A 25873-nucleotide genomic window follows, 5' to 3' on the forward strand; every position below is an offset into this window, starting at 1 on the left:
TAAATATTTGTATTGTTGCAGTCATACTTCAGGATGTATGATTGTGACGTCATACTATTAAAAAAATTCTAAAAAGTTAGAACTCGAGATACTATCGTATCCAGGTATCATTGTGCGGGGGGGGGGGGGGGGGGCATTAGGACTAGGCTGACTCGAGATATCACACTGGTCACGAACTCTAATCACACTACTAGTGAGTGCTCGGCGCAGACTAGTAGTGTGAACGTGGGAAGCGCCTCTGGCAGAAGCCCACCGCACATGTCACTTCCGTGACATCATTCGTGGCAGGAATCCCCAAGGATGTTTCACATAAAAAGTCGGTAAAACTGCGAGCCCATTGTTAAAATAGTCACAGCTCACCACTGGCCTTACCAGAACACACCTTTCTTTATGTCTGTATGCTATCCTATTCTAAACTGCTATGTCCCATGAATTATTACAGTATTCAAGGACTGGGGCACTATTTCTATCCCATTACTTCCTTCATTTGCTTTTTTTTATCCTCTGCTTATTTCATACCCCCCATTAGTGCCCACCCCTTTCATCTTATATATATAATTTGTGTATATATATTTGTTCAGCCTGCTATCTGTTGGGCTAGCTGTTAATCTACCAGTACGATACTAAATTTTGATAAATTTTTATATCTTTCTGACTCAGGCCTATTGGCATATTATTAGATCCTACTATTACTGTTAGGTAGCAATCAAAACAGATACCTTTTGCTAATTATTATTTGGATGTATTGAATGGTCCTTGATAACATATCATTCAATGTATCCTTATATGATAATTAGTTATAATTTTAGTAATATTTGTTGTTTTATTATTATAATTTTTGAGGATTCTCTTTTGTTTATATCTTAGAGCACAATACCTTTTCTTTCAGTATTAACTAACCTATTTTCACTTTTATTTACTGTTAGTAGAATACCATTAGTAGATTACTGCTAGTAATCTACTAACAGTAATCTCCAAACTTGGGAAGGGGTATGCATTATATGGATTACTGGACTTGTCTTACTCTCAAAGTTTAAAGTCCTTTGAACCCTGCAAAATTACTTAAAAAGAATTTTGAAGAATCATATCAATTTACTATTTATGTTCCTAGTTCTAATTTAAGTTTGTTTGTATCTACTGGAATATTTTCACCATTCTGATGCAAAACTGCTTTTATTTGCAGATGAACATAAATTTTTTTTTTTTTTTTTTTTTAATTTCCTCTTATTGATTTTTAATAGTGATCTGGCTCTTAACCAGAACTGCATGCTGACACTTCCATTTTTAGACTATTCGCCCAAATTAATGATAACTGATCCATTATTGCATGTCAGGCTGCAGCAGGCAAATTAAGGACGTTGCCATTAAATTAATAAACTATGTTTTAAAGTTTTTTCATTGTTTATTTATTTTTTGTTTGTTCTTTTCAAATGCATGCTATTAGCTAATACAAACTCTGTTTCATAATCCAGATGAAGTTAACCATAGTGCAGCATGCCACTTCACGAAAATGAATGACTATCACAGCAGAGTGGCATTATTCTAATTCAAAGTAACAATATAAATTCTCTTGGGAGGAAAAAAAAAAAATTGTTAACAAATAAAGCAAATGCTAAAACAGCTGTTATACTCTTTTGTGATTCCAAAATTCTTCTTCCTTTTTGTTCAAGAATTATAAAAACATGAATAATATGTGGGAAGTTAGTGGTTATCAGATAGTAACATCTATCATAATGTGAATAATTATGTGGGTATGTTTATACAACTCCACCTTTTCTATCAAATTCCATTTACTATTAACTTTTCAATTAACAAAATTCAATCTACATTTACCTGTGGGACTCTGGTAACAATTAAAGGAAAAGGAATATTTTTTTCTAAAGTTGCTAAAGTGTGAACTGTACTTCAACTGCTTTATATTACATTGCTTTAATAAATTTTTGAATTTATTACAACAGTGTCCAGCTGATCTTATATGAACTCATTATTATTTGGCTATCTTGCAAAACTGCTGTTTAAAGAGGGAGTAGTGGAGGGCAAGTTTCATGAATTCTCTCTTGCCTCTAAAAAAAAAAAAAAAAAAATCAGAACTGCAACAGAACTGAACTGGGAAGTAGAGAAAATGCCCCCACACCAGTCCTATATAGATCATTTTTTTTACTTTTGCAACTGTCTTTTCCCATTGTACAGTTTCTTTAATCTCAAATCCTGTTAGTAATTAATCTCTTAATTTATATACTGCTTGTAAAGTAATTGTGATGTAAGATATTCTGGCCTGCATGCCTTTCAGAAAATGTAAATAAACTGGTTAAGTGTAAATGTTTTAAATACTTTTGTATTCACAGACATTTGCTTACAATAAAATTATATTTATTTTATTTACTTACCCAGCTGGATAAGCAACAATATTGTTCTGTGGATCACAATCCAGAGATGCATTACTGGACAATGTCAAACCCAAAACCCTTTCCAATTTTACCTATATAAAAATATAAGTAAAAAAAATTGGTTTTTTTCTAAATTTAAGAAATTATAAAATCCAAATAAGTAAAAAGTAAAAACTTTAGAGAATATTTCCTGTAGTAAATGCAGAGAGAGAGAGAGACTAGACATTACTATCTAACTCTTACGATGCAACATATGCTAGAATACTGAAATAAACTTCAATGTTATGCTTTCAAAATAGTGGGACAGATACATTTTTCATTCCAATAAAACAGAATTAGTTTTAAGAACAAGTTGTAGACACTAGAGTAGTTAATTTCTGAGACTAAGGAAGACATATACAACATTAAAATTAAGTGTGTGTGTGTGTGTGTGTGTGTGTGTGTGTGTGTGTGTGTGTGTGTCATTTCAGAAATCAGTAAACTTCAGTAATGGTCAACATTTGGCAGTATGATTACAAACTAATATGTATTCATTTTTATTGTTCTGATTTCTCACGGTCATGATTCCGGAAATTGAAGTTAAAGCATATGATAAAGTGTGGCTATCAATTAACATAACGAATGATTATTTTAATATGATTTAGATAGTTTTAAAATGCTATCCATGAACCAGTGCCTGTCTACAACAAAATACTGAACTATCAACACGCAATGTCAAATTTGCATATACAAAAACATGCAAAGTTGAAAACAATCAGCAGCTCAAAATCATCTGTTCACTCATGAAGTGACAACAAAAAATGACATTAAAACACATCAAAATTAATAGTTTCCCTAATGCTATCTTTCTTTCTTTTGAATGCAAAAAGAACAATACGTATAGCCAACAGAATTTTTGCATATTTTATCATGCATCTTATTTCACAAAATACGAATGGCTCTGTTTGGTGCAAGGATTACATATGGAGGCTACCCTATTTAAGAAGCTTTGTATTACCTGCAGCTAACATCATTTGATGAGTAATGCTATTAACATATTACATGTTAGCTAATGACAATTTATATTAAATACATTTTTTTTATTAATTAAATTTATTTATTTCATTATTTTTACATGAAAGGCAATAATTATTTGATACTGTACTACTAAACAATAATATTTTTTTTTTTTTTTTTTTTTGCTACTAATAAATCTTCTAATGAAGTAGTCTACTTATCTTTATTATTTTCTAGGTTTGATTTTTATAAACTATTATATGCTGATTCCCTAATATTCTATAACCATCAGGACTTAGTATTTCATATAACTATTAGAAATGTCAATGATAAACTGGCATTAACAATAGTTATTAAATCTTAAGTCCTGATGATCAGAGGATACACAGCAAGAACAATTATAAAACTTCAGATTTGAGGATTAGAATTCAAACTGAAAACATTATCTGAGTTGGACTGGTCCAAATATTTTGGTTAACATGATACTGAGCAGATTGGTAGCATAAATACATTAATTATGTATCAGATATGATGTGGTCACAAAGGAACTGGATGCAAAAAATAATTTTGATATCATATACTTGGATTTCAGGAAAGCTTTTGACACTGTTGCGCATGGAAGACTACTGTACAAATTGGAGCAGAATGGTATTAAGGGTAAGTTGCTACAATGGATAAAAGGATGGTTAAGTGGGAGAAGACAGAGGGTGGTAATCAATGGGTGCTGCTCTTCGTGGACTAATGTTATTAGTGGAGTCCCACAGGGTTCGGTGTTGGGTCCACTGTTGTTTTGTGTATTTATCAATGATATTGATGAAGGTATATCAGGCTTAATGTCGAAGTTTGCAGATGACACAAAGGTTGGCAGGGTTGTTAATGACAGTAATGGCAGTATGCTACTGCAACAGGATCTAGATAATTTGGGCAGATGGGCTAAGAAGTGGCAACTGAAGTTCAACCTTGACAAATGCAAAGTACTGCATATGGGTAGAAGTAACCCCAGAGAAACGTACCAACTGTGTGGTACTACACTTAAGGTGGTAGAAAATGAAAAAGACCTGGGAGTAATTGTGCAGTCAGATATGAAGTTTTCTGAGCAGTGCAGACAGGCTGCTAGGGCGGGTCATGGGGTTTTGTCAATGATATATAGGAATTTTGCTAGTAGGGAAAAGGAGGTGATTGTCCCTCTGTATAAGGCAATGGTCAGGCCACGCCTTGAGTACTGCGTACAGGTCTAGAGGCCTCATTTTAGGAAGGATGTAGATTTGCTTGAGCATGTACAGAGAAGAGCAACACGATTGGTGAGGGGAATGAAGGGATTCTCTTACCAAGAGAGGCTTAAGTTCTGCAAATTGCAGTGGCTGGAGACTAGGCACCTGCGCGGTGATCTGATTGAGGTCTATAAGGCCTTGAATGGGTTGAGCACGCTGAATTCTGATGGGATCCTTCCACTTGTTCAGATTACCAACCTACGGGGACATAAGTTCAAATTAAGAAAGGACAGATGTAGAATAGATGTGCGGAAATTTGCCTTTAGCCAGCAGGTGGTTAATTGCTGGAACAAACTTCCATCTGTCATTGTAGAAGTTGATAGGTTAAATAAATTTAAGGAGGAACTGGACAGACATTTGGAGGGAATGGTGTGATTTTTTTTTTTTTTTTTTGGCTGATGCTGCATAAGCTCCTACACTTGCTTTCTTGCATCATGTGCCACTACTACTACTACATTATCTGAGTTGGACTGGTCCAAATATTTTGGTTAACATGATACTGAGCAGATTGGTAGCATAAATACATTAATTATGTATCAGATACTTTTCATCCAATAAGAAGTTGGTAAAACACCAAACAATTATTCACTATGGTTCACTGATTCATTAAAATAACAATTAAATTTGTCAACTTTCTAAAAATCAGAATGGCTGCTGGCATTATGAAGCTCTTTCGATTTGGAAGAGAGGCTTACTCTCATATGAGTCCTTTGTTCTGCAGCTTATTTCTCAATGACTTTCTCAAAGATAATCTTACTTACCTAATTCCTGTTATAATTCCTAATGATATCCACACACACATAAGGTATGATTCAAAAAGTTTGGGGACTGAACTAATATTTGGGAAATGAAGTTTACTGGCTATTCAGATGGATTCCTTTCACGCAGCCTCCTTCATACTGTCAAGGTTAGATTCTAACATTTCTGCAACTTCTGGAAGCATTCCTGGTAAGTTTCTTTTGGAATTGCTTACAGTTTCCATGTGATGTTTTGAACCATTTCCTCAGTTGTTACAAAACTGTGACCTTTTGAGAGGACTTTAAGATTGGTAAACAACAAAAAATAAATAATAAAAATAATAAGGAGCTAAATCCAGTGAGTATGGTGGATAGGGAAATCACAGTGATGGAGCACTTTGCAAGAAATTCTTGTATGGGAAGTTGTTGTTGTTGTTGTTTGGTTTTTAGGAGCATTAGCAACTAAGGCCATATATTGCTCCGGGGATATGCGGCGGTCATTCCCTGACCTTTCCGCATCCTCCGTATTTGGTGGTCACGTGTATGGAAAGTACTGAATATGCAAGGGCATTGTCATAATGAAAACAATTCCCTGAAACCTATTTTTCTGGTTGTTTTCTCCAAGCAGGATCATAGTCATCACAGAACTGTTTTGTAGTATGCTAGATTCAGTTTGCCTATGCAGGCCAATACCCTGAAAGTCAAAAGATAAGCATAAACAAAGAGTGCAAGATGTTATAAGCATAATCTTCACATTTGATCAAGACTCTTGCTTTTCTGAGCCTTAGAAAAGATGGAATTTTCCAATGAGAGGACTGGGACTTTATTTCCAGATCACAGCCATGCACCAATGATTCATCACCAGTAATGATGGAAGAAACAAAGTCTGGGTCAGCAGCATACTGACATGAATGCAAGAATTCACCATTCTCTCTGTGATCATCAATGAGAATGCAAGGTACTGACATGGGTGAAACATGACAGACATTTCCAAACCTGTTAAAAGTCAGTAACACATCTCATGAGAAATACCAATTTTACTAGCAACTTCATGGACAGTTAAACACTGCCCACTCAATGAGATCACAAACACTAAGTGAATAAATTACTAGTTTTTGAAGCTGAAGAGTGGACCGCACAAGGATTTTCTTTGACAAACAAGTGGCCCTCTTTAAACTTTGCAAACCATTGAAGAGTCTTCAAAACAACTTCTCTGAACACTGTTTTTAACATTTCATGGGTTTCTGGTGCAATACTCCATAATATGAAACAAGAAATTTGATGCAAAATCGCTGCTCAGTAAAATCACTCATTTTAAAATACAATGAAACAAATAAACCACCTTGGAAAACAGGCCTTGAGCTTTGGATTGCATATCACTATATACTTTCTATTAACGACAGACAAACTGATTTGAGTTAAACTTTATTAAGATAAGTAAAATGAAATAAAATAAAATAAAATAAAAGCGTTAAAATACATAAGTAAAGGGCAATAAATTGTAAAGAGCAATTATTGCTCTTATGTATTTTAACATTAACAAAAAGTATATACTGTAGTGATAAAAACACCTTCTATTCAATGTGTACTGATTCAGACTGACTGCAGAAAAACACATGATTCATATATTACTTATGTCTAGATAAATCACTGAACATGTTACTTGCAACACATTGCAATCCACTACAATGCCACAATTTAAAAATACACAGTCACTGAACTTTTTCCAATCTTGTACATCATATATCCAAAGCCTATGCTGTGATCTAAAGGTCTGTGGATTTGCTCCTTAACTGATTATTGGTAATAGCTTATTAATCAATCTTGATAAATGTTTGGTAATCACTTTTGTTGATTATGACATACACAAAAAAATAAAATAAATAATAATAATAATAACAAATAATGCAAATATTCAAAACATGAGAAACTTTATAGGCAGAATAACAGAAGCTATGGATCTCAAAATTAAATTTTCTGTTCATATTAGTGTGAAGTCCCACATATACCATTATGACATGAGGAATCCTCAGTTCTCTATATTCTTATTCATGGCTTCGACAAGAAATCATGAATAGGAGTTTAGAGAACTAGGTGATAAGCTATATGATTAAGACCTATCAGAAGTGAATAGGGTCCATTTTGGAGTATGCCTCTCAGGTTTATTCATCCTCGTACACAGGTCTCGTTAAGGATATTTAACAAATACAAAAGGGTTTATATTCCAGGGATAAAAATGTGCATTATACCTCAAGGTCTTACTTGAAATGGTGTGTGAAATTCCAAATATTAACTTTAAAAGCTGAAATTTTTTTTCTTGATATCAATTTTTTAAACAATTTGTTAACTGCTACAATTAATATTCTTAGTCTTACAGCAGCTTTAAACTTTTGTTTGATCAGATCTTTACATGATAACAATCCATTTAAGACTTCCCAATCACCTGTATTTTCAGGTGATTAGTTTGAGAATTTGAGATTAGTTTATATTATCCTTTAATAGTTCCAAAAGCAACTTATTCATTCATAATAATAAATATGAGTTGTGTGAAAAATACTTTTAAATAATATTTAGAAAAATAAAAAGGAAACTAACTACTACTGATAATGATAAAATGTGCTGATTGGAAAAGTAGTGATAATGCTTATGAGTAATAGTTTTTTCTTATAAAAGTCAATCTAAAACTGTCTTATGGTTTAGTAATGGGTATGATACTGATATCTTATAATAATAAATTTAAAGTGAAGCGTAATATATGTATTAGACTTAGGTCTATATATTTTATAATGGCTGAGCCTTAATTGTAAAATATAGTTGAAATATTTCCATGTATTTTAGTTTAAAATTATTTGTTTTAATGATGTACATTTGTATACACAAGTTTGCAATAATGTGATGTACAAAAGTTTGTAATAATACATATTAAACATAATTTTTTCAAAGAAATATTTTATTTTATATAACTGCATGAAGAGGAGGCATTGTATTATACTGTGTTGTAGTAATTCGAATAAAAAAAAAATAACTTAATCCAGTAGTACTTGAATGAATACTCAGTCTCAAGGGAAGTGGAAATCAAGTGATTCAATTGAGATTAAGTTTTTAATATAGTAACCAAGGCAAAAAAAAAAAGAAGAAAAAAAAAAGGAAAGGTACTGTGAGTTATAGGCTGGATGAAGAGAATAGTTTTGGAATACAAAAGAACTTTAAAATTGAGAGGGGGGGCACAAGTTTATTCCTTACATAAGTATTAATAAGTTAAGGATTGCAAAAAAAAATTGAGTCTTTCATATATTACTTAGCAACATCTAACAAATTTTGATCTGTGTTGCATTCTGATCTCATTGATGACTTCTGGCCACAGCAAAAAAATTTTTATGAAAGGTGGTTGGGGGGGGGGGAATTCAGATGTAGCAGGAGGAATTTATTTTCAATGATTAATAAATAGGCAGGAATATGAGATAAAATAAATTCTATGATCAATGATATACATTGTAGTCAAGTGCATCTATATTACCAAAGTAACTGCTTTTTTTTTTTTTTAACTCCAAATAATTTTTATACAAGACGAATCTGAATTGGTGATACAGACTCCTATAAAATATTGGGGTCTCGACATAAATGAAATTAATTAGTTATCTCTAAGACATGAGCACCGATTTATCTTTAAAACGAAAAATGGTCACAATTTTTATCAGTAAGACCCAAAAGTCTCCGCCTTCCAATTTAATTCGCAATGCAATAAGCGAACCGTAAAAGGAAGCTTTGCGAGTACCTTGTACGGAGAATGTTGATACCGGAAATAAACATCACCACAGAAATACATACGCCACCTGGTGGGGGAAGGCAAAGATGTTTTTTTTTTTTTTTTTTTTTTTGTTAACAGATTCAGTTACTAAGATAATAATAACCTTTCGTGCTAAAATTATAAAACATAAGGTATCTTGTAACAACATTACTTTCTCTGATGTTCAAATGATACCTGTCAGCATTCTCCTCAAGTAGTGTAATTCGTCACCGATTCGCGATGAATAAACATCATCAATTATTGCACAGTGGGATATCCCCTTAAACAAGCGAGCATACAATCTCTCCGAAGGTTAACATAAATGAGCTTCTAATAATAGAGATATATAGCCTCCAATAACTCGCTGTAGTTTGGAAAACTGACATTAATTAAAAACTATTATAAACACCAAATTCGGTGTCAATAAAAGAAAATCACTTCCCCGTAATTACAAAAATTGGTGCCTGTTATCCTGAATATGAGGGGGATTTATTTATTTTTTAACACAACAAAATATTTCGGCTATAATAAGCTACCATTTTTTCCTCTCTTCCTTTCTTTTCTCCCCCCACCCCGAGTTTATCAGCAGACTTCGCAGTTACAGTATGAATAGCTATTTTTTTTTTTTTTTTTTTTTTTAATACCCCTTGAGGTGTTCATTCAGCTTCTGTTAGTTAAACATAGCAATCAAGTTTCCGGTGAAGCTGCAGACAGGAGTCATATCATCAATCAGCATATCGGACAATGAAAAATGGGTAAATAAAAAGAGATGGCGTGCTGAGAAGAAAAGGCCTACGCTTTAAATGATAGCAACATGCCGCAAGAGCAGGCTGATAAGGATACAATGCCACTGCGAACAAACAAGGCGCTGATTTATTGTGATGCACAATCATCTCAGAGAAACTGATAATAGCCTTATTCAAAGAACTGGATTGCTTTATCTTATTCTAATTTGATATAAAACCTACGGCTTTTTTTTTTTTTTTTTGCGTAAGCACATACCTTTTACAGGAAGCTTTTAATGTAAAGCATCCGAATAGGTACTGAAACCAAATCACTTCTCTCATACAGAGCAGTGATTTGGTTTCAGTATTAACTTCTCTACAAAGCAAAATATTCTTTCCATTGTTTTCGTTTTAATACAAGGGCAGTTCAATAAGTAATTCACATTATTCACGCACGCGCGTTGTTGTACTACTAATACACTTGTACTACTAATTACCCATTAACACACGTAATATAATTCTTTTGGTGTTTTTAGATCTTAAGATATGGATAGACAAGGTGACAGCAACGGTGTGTGATGGAGTTCCTGTTCAAATCAGGTGATCAGTCGACCACATCTGTCCATCGAAAACTCCTGGCAATCTATAGGGAACAGAGAATTAATCGAAGTAATGGGCAGATGTGGCTCAAACGGTTTCGGGAAGATGATTTCGATATCGAGGACAAACCAAGAACCGGAAGACCAACGACTGTCAACAACCAGTGAAAACGAAGAACGCATTGACCAGCTCATTCGAATGACAGGTGCATAACCGCCAGACAAGTGATGGGCGCTGTGAAAGTGTCAAAGGGAAATGTTTTGACCATCATCAACAGACTGGGGTACGGAAAAATCTGTTCTCTGTGGGTGCCTATACTGCTAACAAGAGAGATGATAGCTGCAAGGAAAGCGATTTGGTGCTGGCAGTCCTGAGTGCTTTAAAGAGGTCATCATATGTGATGAAACATGGCTCTTCCATTTTATGACCCACAAACCGAAGGACAATCCATGAAATGGGCACGCCCGACATAAACAAAAAGCCAAAAATTTTACAAACCATCTACAAAATAACCCCAGGGGAACATCTGGTGAATATGGACTTGGCACACCCAGGGTCCTGAGGTGGATATAATAATTCTCTTTCTTGGTAATTCCTTTTTACTTCTGACTCTTATTCTCTCTCTCTCTGTCTCTCTCGGTAATTCAGAATTTTTTTAATTATTTATTTATTATTTTTTTTTTTTTTTTTTTTTTTTGGCTGGTGCAGCTTGAGCCTCAGGCTTCCTTGCACCATATGGCTAATAATAATAAATATCTTATCTTATCTACCTTCACGAATTAGGCGATCGGCTTGTTCCGATCTCGAAGAGGTCTGCCCATCTTTACTTCGATCTTCCTCTGTCTCTAATAATAAATAATGATAAAAAAACTTACGGCCATCTCTCGGATAATTATCGATTTCTTGGAAAGTGGAAACACCATCAACGAAGAAATATACTGTTTGTCCCTGGAAAAGCATAATCGACCTCTGAAAACCAAAAGACCTGAACTGAATCAGCATTCCATCAAGTTTCATTAGGATAATGAAAGGCCGCACACAGCACAGATGCACTGTCAGAGATGACCCAGCTGGGGGTGGAGTATAATCAGGGGCGCGCCGACCGGGGCTGCATCGCACCCGGGCGCTGAATATATAGGGGCGCCGACGCTAAAGGCCATTAAATTATATACAGTAATTTTTATATTACAAATCTCAACAAAAAATTATAAAAGATTTTTTAAAATTAATACTTAAAATAAAATAATAAATTTGACTCTGATAGCTGAAAATGAGTTCGACGTTTTTTTTTTTTTGCCGATCATCGTATGAGGGTTTAGCATTAGCATTAGTAGAGGCATTTGATGCAAGAAAGCAAGCTTATGCAGCATCAGCCAAAAAAATAAAATAAAATAATAAATAAATAAAAAATAACCACTTCCACTTCACCCCTCTGTTCGTTCGAAATACCTGTCCAGCTGAGCCTTAAACTTTATTTAGGCTATCAACTTCCACGACAAGGGATGGAAGTCTGTTCCACCAACCAACCACCCGCTGGCTAAAGGCAAATTTCCTCACGTCTATCTACATTTTTAAGACGACCGGACATGCACCAGTATCCTACCGGCATCTTTGCCGGACTAATGTAAAGACATAGGTCCATAAGACATGTACTATATAATATTGGTACAAATACACCATAGTTTAACTACATGTAGTATTGTAAAGGCAATCGTTTGATTTTATCTCATATTGTGGCTACCTTCACAACGAGATACCAGGTATTGCACTACTTCGAATAAACAACGCTTCTCTAATAGAGGAGACGCCAACCGATGAGTGCGCCAACAAGCTCTGAAAAGCGTCTGGGTGGTGATATCAGCCCACTGAGAATAAATAACAGTAGTCTCATCTATTAGAGAAGCGTTGTTTATTCGAAGCAGTGCAATACCTAGTATTTCGTTGTGAAGGTAGCCACAATATAAGATAAAATCAAACGATGCCTTTATACTACTACATGTAGTTAAACTTATGGGTAAACTATGGTGTATTTACACCAATATTATATAGTTAATTTCAACCCATAACATATTATGCCTTGTGCATTTAGTCTTCAAAATAAGACATGTACATACGAATCGAACTCGTCTTCATTAACTTTTCAGTGACTGACGAGAAAACAGTTGATGTAAAAGGCCAAAGGGCGGAAAATTATTTCTCGCATCAAGGCGGCAAACATTCCTCGCCCCATCAGATTTTTTTGTTTGGTAGACTGAAGGCACACCTGCATGGTGTGCCTTCAGTTCCAAAAGCACCTCTAACAGAATTGATTTCTTCTTTTCACAAATGAAAATATGAAATCCATTTGCTGATCCAAAATATTTCTAACCTCGTGATAAACTTGGTTGTTTGCCAATAAAAACTTAAAATAATTTAAGATTTTGATAAAATAAAAAATCATAGTATCCAAGAATACGGTTAGCACTCATCAGAATGTAAAGGAGGACGTGAAGGAAGACTGATATAATAGTAAAATCTTGTTTTAATGTATCGGCCTCGTCAAGTTTCTTAGCACAGATCTGCCCAAAGGAAACACGTGACTTTAATTCTTCCTATTGTCACTTTAGGGGAGGACGTGTTTCTAGTAATACATGGGGAACTCGGGATTTCCTTATTTTGTAGTACAGCAGTGTTGAAAATAAGTTATCATTCTATCAATGTTTTCGATATAGCCTCACAAATGCTGTGGCAATTGCAGGGACAGGACACTATTAATTTTTCGATAGCAACATAAATAAAAGAAAATAACTTAAGTTTCCATCATATTAATAATAATAAAAAATACATTTTAAAAGCTATGACCAGCTGAACGCTTTATTCGAAGCATAATGCGAAATATTTAAGATTTTACCGGTGCTGAGATACAGTAGTACATTACTTGCATTTTAAACTCTAATAAATGATTTAACTTATCACTAGGAAATAAATTTCATCTAAATCTAAGAACTTCATTTAAAGTTACGTCAAAAAGTCCATGTTAGTTTAATAAAAAAAATTGTCGACAGTAGAACCGCCTTCACGAGTTGCCCAGGCACTGCACTACATTAAAACAAATAAAATGGCCTTGACTAAACTTCCATTTATTTATAAGATATGATGAATAAACTATGATAAAAAACGAACGGAATTATGGGACAAAGTAATGGCAGATTGGATTTTTCGGTTATGTAATTCGTTTCAAGTAGTGCAATATCTAAGCAACCAGGAGTTTGCTGCGTTGTGATTATAAACACCACTGTAATGGTCATAGGTTTCATAACTATTCCCGAGTCTTATACAGTACAAAGAAATGTCCAATTCTTCCAAGGTCAGGAAGACCTAATTTAGTTGTCGTTACCCAAATAACAGCAGAATAAAGGAAAGCTTGGGGGAAGGTGGAGGGAGGGAAAGTCATAAAAGAAGCCACTCTCTAGAGAATGACAAAGCTTTTAAAATTCCCGATTTAACATTAGAACACGCCCTTTAAAAAGACAATCTGAGAACACAGAAAAGTAAAAAGAACAGCCTGGATGTCGATCGAATTCGATGGTCTGATGACCGCAGGTGATAAATAAACATGTGTGTGTGCTTATTATGCCTTAGAGAATTCCGCATATATCAAAGGAATTAAACGCACCATGGTTCGTCAGGACGACACCGGTGGTCCATTGTTTTTTTTTTTAATTCTTTTTTCTGGCATGATCACAAGTGAAAGTTTCTAAAATTACTGTAATTAACTTTTCTACTCAGTGAACCCCCCTCCCCACCTAAGTTTTTCCCCTGCGCATGGAGCTGACTGCAATAAATAACCGTTTCCGTGATATTCTAACCTTTCATTGCTAAAGAGTTGCTGGGAACCTAGAAATAAACTTTAAGTAACTAATGAACAATACTGAAATATGACCTTATCCAACGATAACCTCCGTATCGTAATCGTGTGGTTTCCGAAACTCCTACAGTTTGGGGGAAACAAACGAAAGCATTTGTTGTAGCAGAAGTTTTGGCATGAGTCCATTTACGAGTCCTTGAGAAGAGAACGCTCTTTCAACTCCTTTTATACAGTATTCCTTCCAGAATATTGTAAGCGGTATTGAATTACCGGCTTGGTTATCGCTTTCACATTAAGTAATAATAATAAAAACATTTCAAAGCAGAGTACTGGCCCTTCCGTCTGGATTCAATGTCAGACACACACCCATTATAGTGGAACAAAACATCAAACGTGCAGATTTAATGGCGAAAAATTCGACTTAAAAGCAGATTGAGTTCATTTCAAAAATTATTTTCAGTAAGGGGAAAAAAGTAAGGCGTTGCTTTGCTTCTTACAACTATGGGCAGGCGAGGCCAAGATATCGAAAGGGTCTAGTGATAAATGTAGAGTGCCCAAACTTTAAAATATGCCCACTCACGCACTGGAACTAACGTTAGAGGTGAGGTAGGGTGTTTCGGATACTTAGCATACTGATAAGCCACTTGTATTTACTAAGGCGCATTTAGGGCTAGAGCCTAAATACATCATACACCATCAGGCATCTCTCATATTGTGGAGTTATACTTCATAACTGTTTTTGCCATCATTGCATCACTTGGGTACCTACCCACTCACTGACGAAGGGCCAAATAGCCCTGAAACAGTGCTGTCTGGGTGGTGGTACCTATCTGAGAATAAGTAACACTAGTCTTCTCCTTAGGTGAAGCGTTACTTATTCGAAGTAGTGCAATATCATGGCAACTCGTTGTGAAGGCATTCACAATATGAGATATAACCTAAAACGATGCCACCTTAAAAATTTTCTGTTTATTCAGAAATGGCTGTGTACTATGATGCTAAGCACTTTATATACATAGGCCACTTGTATTTACTTAAAACAAAAAACGTCCACCACGCTACACGAAAATGTAGACAAGTGGACTGCTGCTGCTGCTATATTTAAACCAACCCGGGCACTATTTATCACCGATACGTGGAAAACCCAAAGTCAGGACTGAATTCTTTAGGGGTTTCAACCAACCATTCAAACTCCCTAAACTCTGAACGCACGGGAGGGGGAAGAGAATGTATACGTATACATTTCCCGCCATTTCTTAATGCAGGTGGCGAACCATTATTCACGCACGTAACACCACCAATGTGACAAATTATACACACGGCCACACCTTTATAAAGTCGCGTAATGATTTCTGATGAATAATAATTATTACTCATTAAGAAAGCAAACAGTGAATGCCCACCTGTGACAACACACCGAGTCCAATAATTCCATCGGAATCCATTACGATATTCCACTAATATCAACACAACAATCATTGCCTTCGAATAAACAGAGAAATGTGAAACTGCGTCCTTTTAACGCCCTTGTCTGCCTCGAGCCACAAACCCGCAGGGTGACTGACGTACACCTACCCACCTATAAACGCTATTAGCAATCCAAGTATACCCCAGAAAGAAAGGCGGTGGCGTTTGATACCAAATCTTTAAGTAGGAGGCCAGAAATATTCGAGGAATCCGTTTTGGTGAGAGAGAGAAAAAAAAAAGGACAAATGAGTGAGATTACCATAAGAATTAGGAGATCAATCCACTTACGCGATGAGAAATGTGGGTCAGCTAAATATTACAATCATTTCTGCTATAATGGAAAGAAATCGCCTTCATTAAACTCTCCACTATTAACCAGTTTTTTCCCCCTTTTTTCATACTATCATTATCGCACAAGGACAGAGGTAGAAAAAAGAATGTCATCATCGCTGAATTATGATTATAATAATAACCGTGATATGGCCATGGATTTTAAATTACATAAGCGCTTATTATTTTTTTTATATATATTTTAACAGGCTTTTCACTAATTCGGGGAAAGAGGCTGCACTGTATACGTTTGACAATAATAATTAATAAAATATACAGCCAAACCTGACTAAATCGTAATTTCGACTGCCTCTATTTTTATGTATGTACATTATACTCTAAAAAGTATACGAACACACGTCGGCTTCCCACTAACTTCAATAGTGTTGATCTTCCTTTGGCTGCTATGTATGCTAGAAAGCCTACTCTGTAGGGTGTCCACCAGCGAACGATTGGGTACAGTCCTTCCGCAGAACAGTGACCAGTTGAGCTACCGATGTGGGACGTGACGGTCTGACTCTCGCTCGATGTTCCAGTTCATCCTAAAGGTGTTCTATCGGATGCAACCTGGAACTGAGCTTGTCATTTAAACTTTTGTACATTCGTGCCCATTGAACCATTCTCGAACAGTAGGCACGGAGCATTAACCTGTTCAAATAAACATGGATCTACACCAAAGAAAGGCACTGTCCAAAATGTTAAGGTAAGCATACATGGTTCCCCGTACAATCACCAAGGACCTTCGGCCATAGCATGAAAAACAGCGCCACTCCATAACTTCATCTCCTCCGAACTCCATTGTTGGCACAATACACTCCACACTCACATCCACAGATCTAATTGGAATAGGGAGAAGTGATTCGTCACTTCACTATAACGATTTCCACAGTTCTCTGGACCAATTACAGCGTTGCATCTTGCAAGGTGAGAAGGCAGATCTCGGTTGGTGATTTTTCCCCCCCGAAAACACGAAAGGTATTAGAACCTATAGTACTTAGTATCGTGCGGGTTTGGGGGAGACCCGAGTGTCCCTTGACAATCAACGCTATATATTACTGTACTAGTATCGTGCGTGTGTTGAAGGCTAAGAAGATGCATTGTTTTGTTAACTGTGTTGCATTCCACAAACATTGACATTAGACTTGAATTTCTATAGACTGGAAGTTGAAGGGATATGAGGAAGAAGGAAAGTTGGTTCTGTGAGTTTGAAGTTGGACAGTAAAAGGATGCCGCCTGGCTGCGTCACGTGTTCGGACTGGTTTGGAAGAGAGAGGGAGAATTATAGAAGCCAATTGAGAAGAGTACTCATGGGCAGTGACGGATTTAGCACTTGAGAGGCCCCAGGCGCAATTCAATTTTGAGCCCCCCACCCCCTAAATATTTTCGGTACCACTACAGCACGTGCTCTAGATTTGGTGTTGCGGTTTTAATCATTTTGGTTGCGCAATTCTTTCATACATATTTTAACTAATGTTTAAATGAAAAAAATAATAAAAAAAAAATGAAAAGCATTAATGATAATATGTATTCTACTTCAGATTCACCTATTTCGCATAGATATTTCATATAATATGTAGGGATATTCGCATAAGAGTTTACTAACTTCTTATATTAAATTATAGTTTTATTCAGTAACGGTAATAAAGATGGGTGTAAATATTTAAAATGAAACAATTTTTTTTTTTTTTGAGACCTGAGATTTGAGGCCCCCCCCTCGATTTAAGAGGCCCCAGGCGCGCGCCTCGTGCGTAACCCCGCCACTGCTCATGGAGGTATCTACAGAACGTCTATGAGACAGCGAGTGGAAAGACTTTGTGATAGATGGGTCATTAATTAATCTAACTGGCCTCTTTTAAATGGAGTCTAGAAGTCTGAGAGTTATGGGGGCACCACCCCACATGTGAGAACAATATTCCACGGTAGGACGGATTTGAGATTTGAACATAGCTGTTTAGAAGAAGAAAAAAAGTAATGCCAAGAGCGAAAGAGGAAATCCAGTTTTTTTAAGATGCGGAGGAAGCAATATTTTAATTGTGCTTATGCCAAGGGAGATTAGAAGTCAGGATAATCCCTGATAGAGATATGTGATCTTGTCTAGAAATCTAGTGTCGTCGAAGATAAGCACAAGAACTTAAGAATCCTTTTTGCAAGATATAAGACAGGACTGAATTTTAGAAGGGTTGGAATCAACTAAGTTATTTTTGCCCCACTGAAGAATTACCTGGAGATCAGCATTTAAGGAATCGGTAGTGGACAGTTGAAGCTGTTTGTGTTGGGCAAGGTTTCTCAAACTGGATGGTGGAATGCAACGTGCTATCACTAGCAAAACTATGGACAGGATTTCCAGTCAATGAAAGGTCATTAATATACAAGATGAAAAGAGTGTGAGAAAGAAGTGAATCTTGAGGAACCAATATTAGTGAAGAAGTTAGAAGACGGAGTCTACCATCATACAGAGTGAGTGGTCAGAGAGAAACCTGGATACCCAATTACAAAAATAAATAGTTGTCATATTATAAGATGGAAGCTTATTTAGAAGACATTTTATCCCAAACACGATCAAAAGCCTTTGAAGTGTCAAGAGCAACTGCCTGAGTTTCACCAAACCTTTATATTGAATTTGTCCATAGACAAGTAACATAAGCCAGTTTACGTGGGGAGATCCAATTGACTTTGAAAACAGGTACGGTAAATCCCGATACTTTTTTTGGAGGATGCGCAGAAACGAAGTGTTCTCGGCTTGCACATAAAAGTCGTTGCTTTTTGCTCGTTTTTTTTTTTTTTTTTTTTTGAATTATTACTATTTGCTAAAGCGGCCAAAATTCGGCGCACAAGCATATATTAATTAAATTTTTAATAAATTACGTTTACTACATTAACGAAAATTTGTTTAAAAAAATCGCATTATTCTGTTCAATATAATTTAAATTCTTTGTATTCAATTTTGTTTTGATGAACCCACCACTTTAAAATATTCAAATATAATTATGTTTTTTTATTAATTCGATCGCCTCTTCTCCCTATTAGTGCGAATTATTGAGGTAGAGGTTTTAATTTAGTGCTTCCAAGCTGTAGCGATTTACCTGACAGAGGATACATGGAATACACAGCGCCAGCCCAAGGAATTTCCATGTCCCTGACAGAACAATTTTTCGACGCCCTTTACTGAGAATATATATATGTGCCTCATTGTTCTTCTGTTTTGGCTCCCCCGGGCAGAAGCCCTGCTAGCCCGTACCTTAATCCGTCACTGGGCATACATCTGTCAACGTTTTACATCGACAGTAGCCTTGATTCGCACATCAGTTTAGGGCGAATTTCAAGTAATCATATCTTTATGTTAACGGAGTTCACTGAGGACACTTGAATAGCTTCGGGGGGAGGGGTCATAGGTTGCCGACACTGATCAAACAAATGTAAATAAAATTTGAAAGCTTCACTGCCACCGAAAGATAATACAGGGAGTCCTCTCTGTTCGTCATTTCGTTAATTCGTCCTACTTAACTATTTAATTCATTCGTCAATGAATTAAAATAACAAAAAAAAAAGAAAAAAAACCCTGCATTTCCTCTTTCTTAACAAATCATCCAACAAACAACCGCAACATTAACCACTTGCAGCTCAGAAAATATCTGCAGGTTGCGATGCCCCAAATGTCGAGAGATAAACAACACAACCTAGACGGCAGAGATCAATAGCATTTTTGGAACCGTTCCATCCCAACAGGAAAGATTTTTTTTTGAAACGTAGACTTTCTTTGAGCAGCGCAAATGGAGATAGAAATGGTTGAATTGCAAGTTTCAACCATTCCTGGAGACATAGGAAAAGAAATAGGAAGAAAGTACAATAATGTTTTAGAAAATAACTGAGGATTTCACACTTTAAGGAAAATAAATGAATTTATAAATGGGAAAGGAAATGAACTTCTATTTCAAGTAGCTTCAAAAAGCTCACATTTTTAAATACAGCCCAGTCACTTCCGTAGAAGTAGAAAGGTCATTCTCTGCATATAAAATGATCTTGGACGATAAACCGCAAATTTACAATGGACCACTTTGAGAAATATTGTGTATTGTAACAAAAATTATTCCAGATGCGACTTTGAAAGGGAAAACTTAAAAGACCAAAGAATTACAGACACAATATACTGACACCTCACAGCTTTAGATGTTTTTGGAGCTTAGCATACGCCAGGTGGGGTGTTCACGCACAACGGTGCTTATATTGTACCGAGAATACATCTGGTAGTCCAGATGTATTCTCGGCAAGAGACAACTTTTTGATGTGCGAGACCGACGGAGAGCGAAAAGAATCGTGCAATCTAACAGACAAGTCATAATGGTCAAGCAACATCTCAGTACAACAGTGGTGAAAAAGGTAGCCTTTTTGGAACGCACAGTACACTGGATCCCACTCACTGATGAGTTATAGCAACGTACAACCTCAATGAATTTCATTCTTGTCGGCTAAAAGGCAGTTTCGGGTATGAGTACAGAAACACAGACACTAGACATTTAGAGTGGAAAACGGTGGCCTAGTTGCAGTTTCGGGCCAAAGGCAAGAGGTATGGAGACAGCAACAATTAATGGACATACTAGGCCAAGTGTCAACACCGCACGCTGGTGTCAATTGTGTAACGATGTTTAAAGTGCTTTCGTGGTACGCAATAGCGTCCCTGATACGGTGTAGAAATATCTGAATACTATAGTCCACCAGAACTTTTGTTTCCGATTGGACACATCCCTTCATTCTCTCAGTTTAACCTTTGGTAAAGGTCGCGCCTAGAAGGATAATTCACCACATTAAAAGTCATGGATCGCAAATGGTTCCAGGAGGGTGACTATCATATACTTCACTGGCTTTCTTAGTCGTCAGATCTCGACCCCACTGAGTACCTGCAAGATGAGCCAGAATTCCCAAAAAACGCTTTTAGAACCTCGTGGAGTGCATGGCCAGCGATTTGCGACTGTTTCGAGGGTTAAAGGAGATACTACTCGCTATAGATAGCGAGTAGTATCACTACATATGTAGAATTACTATCGCCCTAAATATGCAGTGAGTTAATTATTAATCAGTGGCAAAAAATTTGTCTTTTGTCGTACAGCACTAATCGGTTTAAATGACGAGGGTATGCACAGTATGAAATGAACTCTGTGATAGCCAGCACAATTCCAAGACTTTCTGCAGAGCGCTTTATAACTTACAGGGAATAACGGTGCCCATTTTCGACTAATACAAAACTTGTTTTTGCCTGAAGTTACGTTTCTTTCTCCTATGCGAAAGGTAAGTTCTCAACAGATGGTCACGAACTTGGAAAGGTACAACACATAGATGAAACAATTTTATTTTGCAAGCTGACTTCTAAACAAGGTTTAAGCATTAAAAGACAGAAGTGCTACGGGGTAAGTCCGACAAGGAACGAACACTACTTTTGTTTGCTCAAATATGGATGACCACAGCAAAAGACAGTGGTATTCAGCAGATCATCCAAACGTTGCTGTTTGAAGAGCATGGCCTGTACTTAACGCAAAAATGTTATTTAAAAAAAGTTTTTAGTATTAAACAATCTAAAGGCAATGCCTATAAAATCCCAAACTTCTGCCAATGGATTTTGAAATCATTTTCTTAACAAATGTGGATAACAATCATCAATGCATAAAGACTGTATGGTGGCTCAGGGCCATAACTGCTCCAGTATAACTGATGACACTATTAATGCCTTTTTCCATGATGCTACAGGTGGTCTAAATAAAATTATCTACGACGGCTGTTTTTGAAATCATCAAAAGCAAAACTGGCCAGTATAGTAAAAACTAGCAGGCAGTTCAAGATCATTCACTAGCCAGGTCATGCTCACAGTACTACGCCCTTCTCAAACTATACCCCTTGTTACCAAGGGGTATAGTTTGTTGTTCTTAAACCGGCGGTTTAAGAACAACAACGCTTACTTTCAGCAGTCGGTACCACAAATTATAAGGGTAAAAGGCATATGGAGCAAAAGCAGAGGTCGGGAAAAATTTCAGCAATTTTAATGTGTGTTTAGACGGTTTCTGCCGTAAAAAAAAGTGCCCACTTTTTTTTAGGCTATAATTTTTAGTATGATAAAATTTTAATATTCTCACATTTTAATTTCTTTGCTAATTACACTGGTTAACATTTAAAATGTTTTGGTAATAAAATTAGTCAATTTTGACAAAAATTAAATGTGATAAAATGGTTATTAGCTCTAGTTCTGATGATACTTTTTTTATATTTTTTTGATGATATATCAATTTCAGCGCGTTTTTTATTGATTTTTGGGAAATTTGGCCTTGATGTACAGTTTGTGTGGAAACACTACAGCCATTGGTGCCGAGTCACTATTTCCTGTCTAGGCGTATCAGTCAGTCAGTCTGAGACAGACATCTGTCTGTGCTACACTTGTTTTCGACTGAAAAAAAACTTAAAATTCAGCATGCCGCGTAAATAGTGCGGATAATTTTTGTTATGTTTGTGGTGAAGTGACATTTGCATCACAGAAACGTGCCATTACTCAACATACGACGAAACAATAAAAATACAACAATAAAAAAACATGTACAACTGTTATTTTGGCTGCAATGTTGGAGACCACGACAAAAACTGGGCGCCTCATATTTGTTGCGCAATACTTGTACTTTTAATCTCTGCAGCAGGTTAAATCACAAAGGCTGTTCAATGTGCCTATGAAATGGAGAGAGCCTTCATGTCATATAACGGATTCTTATTTTATATGGTACCACCTCTTTAACAGCAGATTTCCAAGAAGAAAAAGTGGACCTTGAGCTACCCGAATATATATACCATCTACTATTTGACCAGTACACGAACGGGAAGTCCTCGGAGAAGGACTTCCCGTTCGTGAGTCACCAGCTGAATATGTTTCAGAATCTGAAGAGTCAGGTGATGGCCGAGATAAATCATCTGAACTCTCCACATCAACAAATCCTGGTTTTATTTCCAATTTCTCTTCTGCAGAGTCGCACAAAATTATGAAAAATGATTTAAATGATCCTATCAGAGATCTAGATTTACCAAAAAATAAGGCAGAAGTTTTAGGCTCAAGACTGTAACAGCTGAATCTCCTTCAAGATAATGTTAAAGTGTCTATATACCGGTGTGGCCAAAACGATTTAACCCTTTTTTTTTTTTTTTTTTTTTTAAATAATGGAAACTAGCCATCCTGCCTGCCACTACCTTCAATGGTTTAATGGACTCACCTAATATTTACCACAACCATCACGACTGGAGGCTTTTTCGGAGATTTCTCTAAATTGAGTTTAAAAGCAGTGCTACTACATAATGGCATCGTACTACCATCAATTTCAATTAGCCATGAAGTTCATATGAAAGAATTATACGATAACGATGCTTCTTATTGAATTCATCAACTACAAGGAGAACCAATGGCTGGTTTGTAGTAACTTAAAAATTATTGCCACCATGTTAGGAATGCACCAGGGGAAACACAAAATTTTGCTGTTTTCTTTCCGACTGGGACAGTAGAGCACGGTCTTCTCATTACACAAGAAAAGAGTGGCCTTCAGGGCATTCATTCATTATTTGTCTATTAGTTGAACCAAGAAAAATCCTGTTATCTACCCAAGAAGATTTATGAGACTTATGAAACAATTTGTTACGGCCATGGATCAAGATGGACCAGCTTTCAAATATCTAAAGAAAAATTTCCAAGACTCACTGTGGCCAAAATAAACAAAGGGGTGTTCATTGACCCACAGACACGGGACCTTCTCAAGGACAACACTTTGACCAGATCTGGAGTTTGATGTATATATCCTCACAGAAACATGGTTACATGATGGGATTCTGGATTCGGAAGTGGCAGCAGTGGGCTATACTGTCCTCAGAAGAGACAGGGGATCTAGGGGAGGTGGTGTCGCGATTATCATCTCAAACCAATTTGCAGTTACAATGCACAGGACTTTCCACAACATTGAAGGAATCTTTTGTCAGCTGAAGGTTCATAATAAAACTGTTCTCACTGCAGCTATCTACCTTCCGCCCCCAGTCGATCTGCTTCTTATGGAGAGGCTGTCGCAAGCACTCTGTGAGTTTGAAACGTTTTTTCACCAGTCGGATGAGGTGTACTTGTTTGGAGACTTCAATACTCAACACTCTCCACTAGGCATTGAGGAGTCAACCGCTACAACTAAGCTGCTATATGATATCATGTCTGAACTGGGTCTCAAGTAGTATAACAATACTTGTACTAGAGGCAAGGCGATGCTGGATCTCATTTTTGCATCCGAGCAGATCCTTATTTTAGAAGCAGTTTCATTTCTGCCGTCTGATCACAAGGCTTTAAGCTGTCAAATCAACATATCACGGAAGAGTAGAAGCACTACTCCTGTCCCAGCCAAGCTGAACTTTAGGAGAACAGACTGGCAGCTATTAGGGCGTGAGCTCGATTGCATTGATTGGTTCTCCTTCCCACGGATTAATGATCTTGACGCAGTCACCGATCATCTTATTAGCACAATCTCCTCTATCATTCAAGAGTTCGTACCTCTTAGTAAAAATTACAGGAATAGATTCCCTCATTGGATCACGACAGACATAATTGCGATTAAACGAGCCAAAGAACAGTGCAGAAAACACTTTAGGACGACACATGATGAAGCATATATGGCACTGTTCAAGGAACACAGAAGTAACGTTAAAAGGATGATCAGAAAACAATACGCTCGTTATATTCAATCAATTCAACACAGTTTCACAGTAAATGGAGACCTGAAGCCATTCTGGAACATGCTAAAGAATTCTAATAACTGCTCGACAGGAACCAGGATCATTGATTCCGATGGCAAGCCTATAACCTGTGACAAAACTAAAGCAGATCTTTTTGCGACCTTTTTCTCCTCATTTTCAGAGAAAACAGCAGCTACTGCTGCTTCAGCTTATCAATTTCAAGTCATTAAGGATGATACACTGAATAATCTCTCGGTGGACACGGACGATATCATTCAAGCGCTTCGGAGACTAACAAAAGATTTTTCTGCAGGCCCAGATAACATTCCACTTATCTTGTGGAATAAATGCTTTCCACAACTGAAATATATAATATTGCATATATTCAATCTTTCCGTTAAGTCTGGTATCTACCCCACTCACTTCAAAACTGTTAATGTTATTCCTATCCCAAAGAGAAGTGCAAACCACTCACTAGAGAATTACCGTCCCATCTGCCTTATGAACTCGCTGGCAAAAATTCTGGACACTGTCATTCACCACCGATTAATGGAATATTTTCATCACTTTATCTGCGACTGCCAACATGGCTTCACCAGGGGCCGATCAACTACCACTAATCTTCTCACTATCTGGCAACAGGTTCTAGACACCGTCGATCGCGGGGGACAGGTTGATATGATCTACACAGACCTTACTAAGGCTTTCGACAGTGTCCCTCATAATCAACTTGTTCAAAAACTAAGACACTATGGAATACTTGACCCTTTACTATCCTGGTTGATGAGCTATATTTCATATCGAAAACATAGGGTGATCATCGGACAGGAAGTCTCAAGGGAATTTTTTCCATCGAGAGGAGTACCTCAGGGATCATCTCTTGGGCCTCTTTTATTCACCATCTTTATCAACGATCTACCGCAATTTGTTGAGAGAGGTGGTATCAAGACACTAATGTTTGCCGATGATGTGAAACTATATTCACGTATCAGCAGTCAA

General features: G+C 36.5%; 1 protein-coding gene across 1 annotated transcript in view; it reads right to left on the bottom strand.

Moving 5' to 3' along the window:
- The window catches only part of LOC150085035 (mitogen-activated protein kinase-binding protein 1-like), a 265918-nt gene that overhangs the window by 181789 nt on the left and 58256 nt on the right, over positions 1-25873 (bottom strand). The window contains exon 3 of the mRNA XM_090376439.1: positions 2388-2479. Coding sequence (XP_090232565.1) covers positions 2388-2479 — 92 coding nt within the window. The remainder of the gene's footprint in view (positions 1-2387; positions 2480-25873) is intronic.

This window comes from Mastigoproctus giganteus, chromosome 6 (genome assembly GCF_048544385.1).
Source record: "Mastigoproctus giganteus isolate SK-2022 chromosome 6, ASM4854438v1, whole genome shotgun sequence".
Classification (NCBI taxonomy): domain Eukaryota; kingdom Metazoa; phylum Arthropoda; class Arachnida; order Uropygi; family Thelyphonidae; genus Mastigoproctus; species Mastigoproctus giganteus.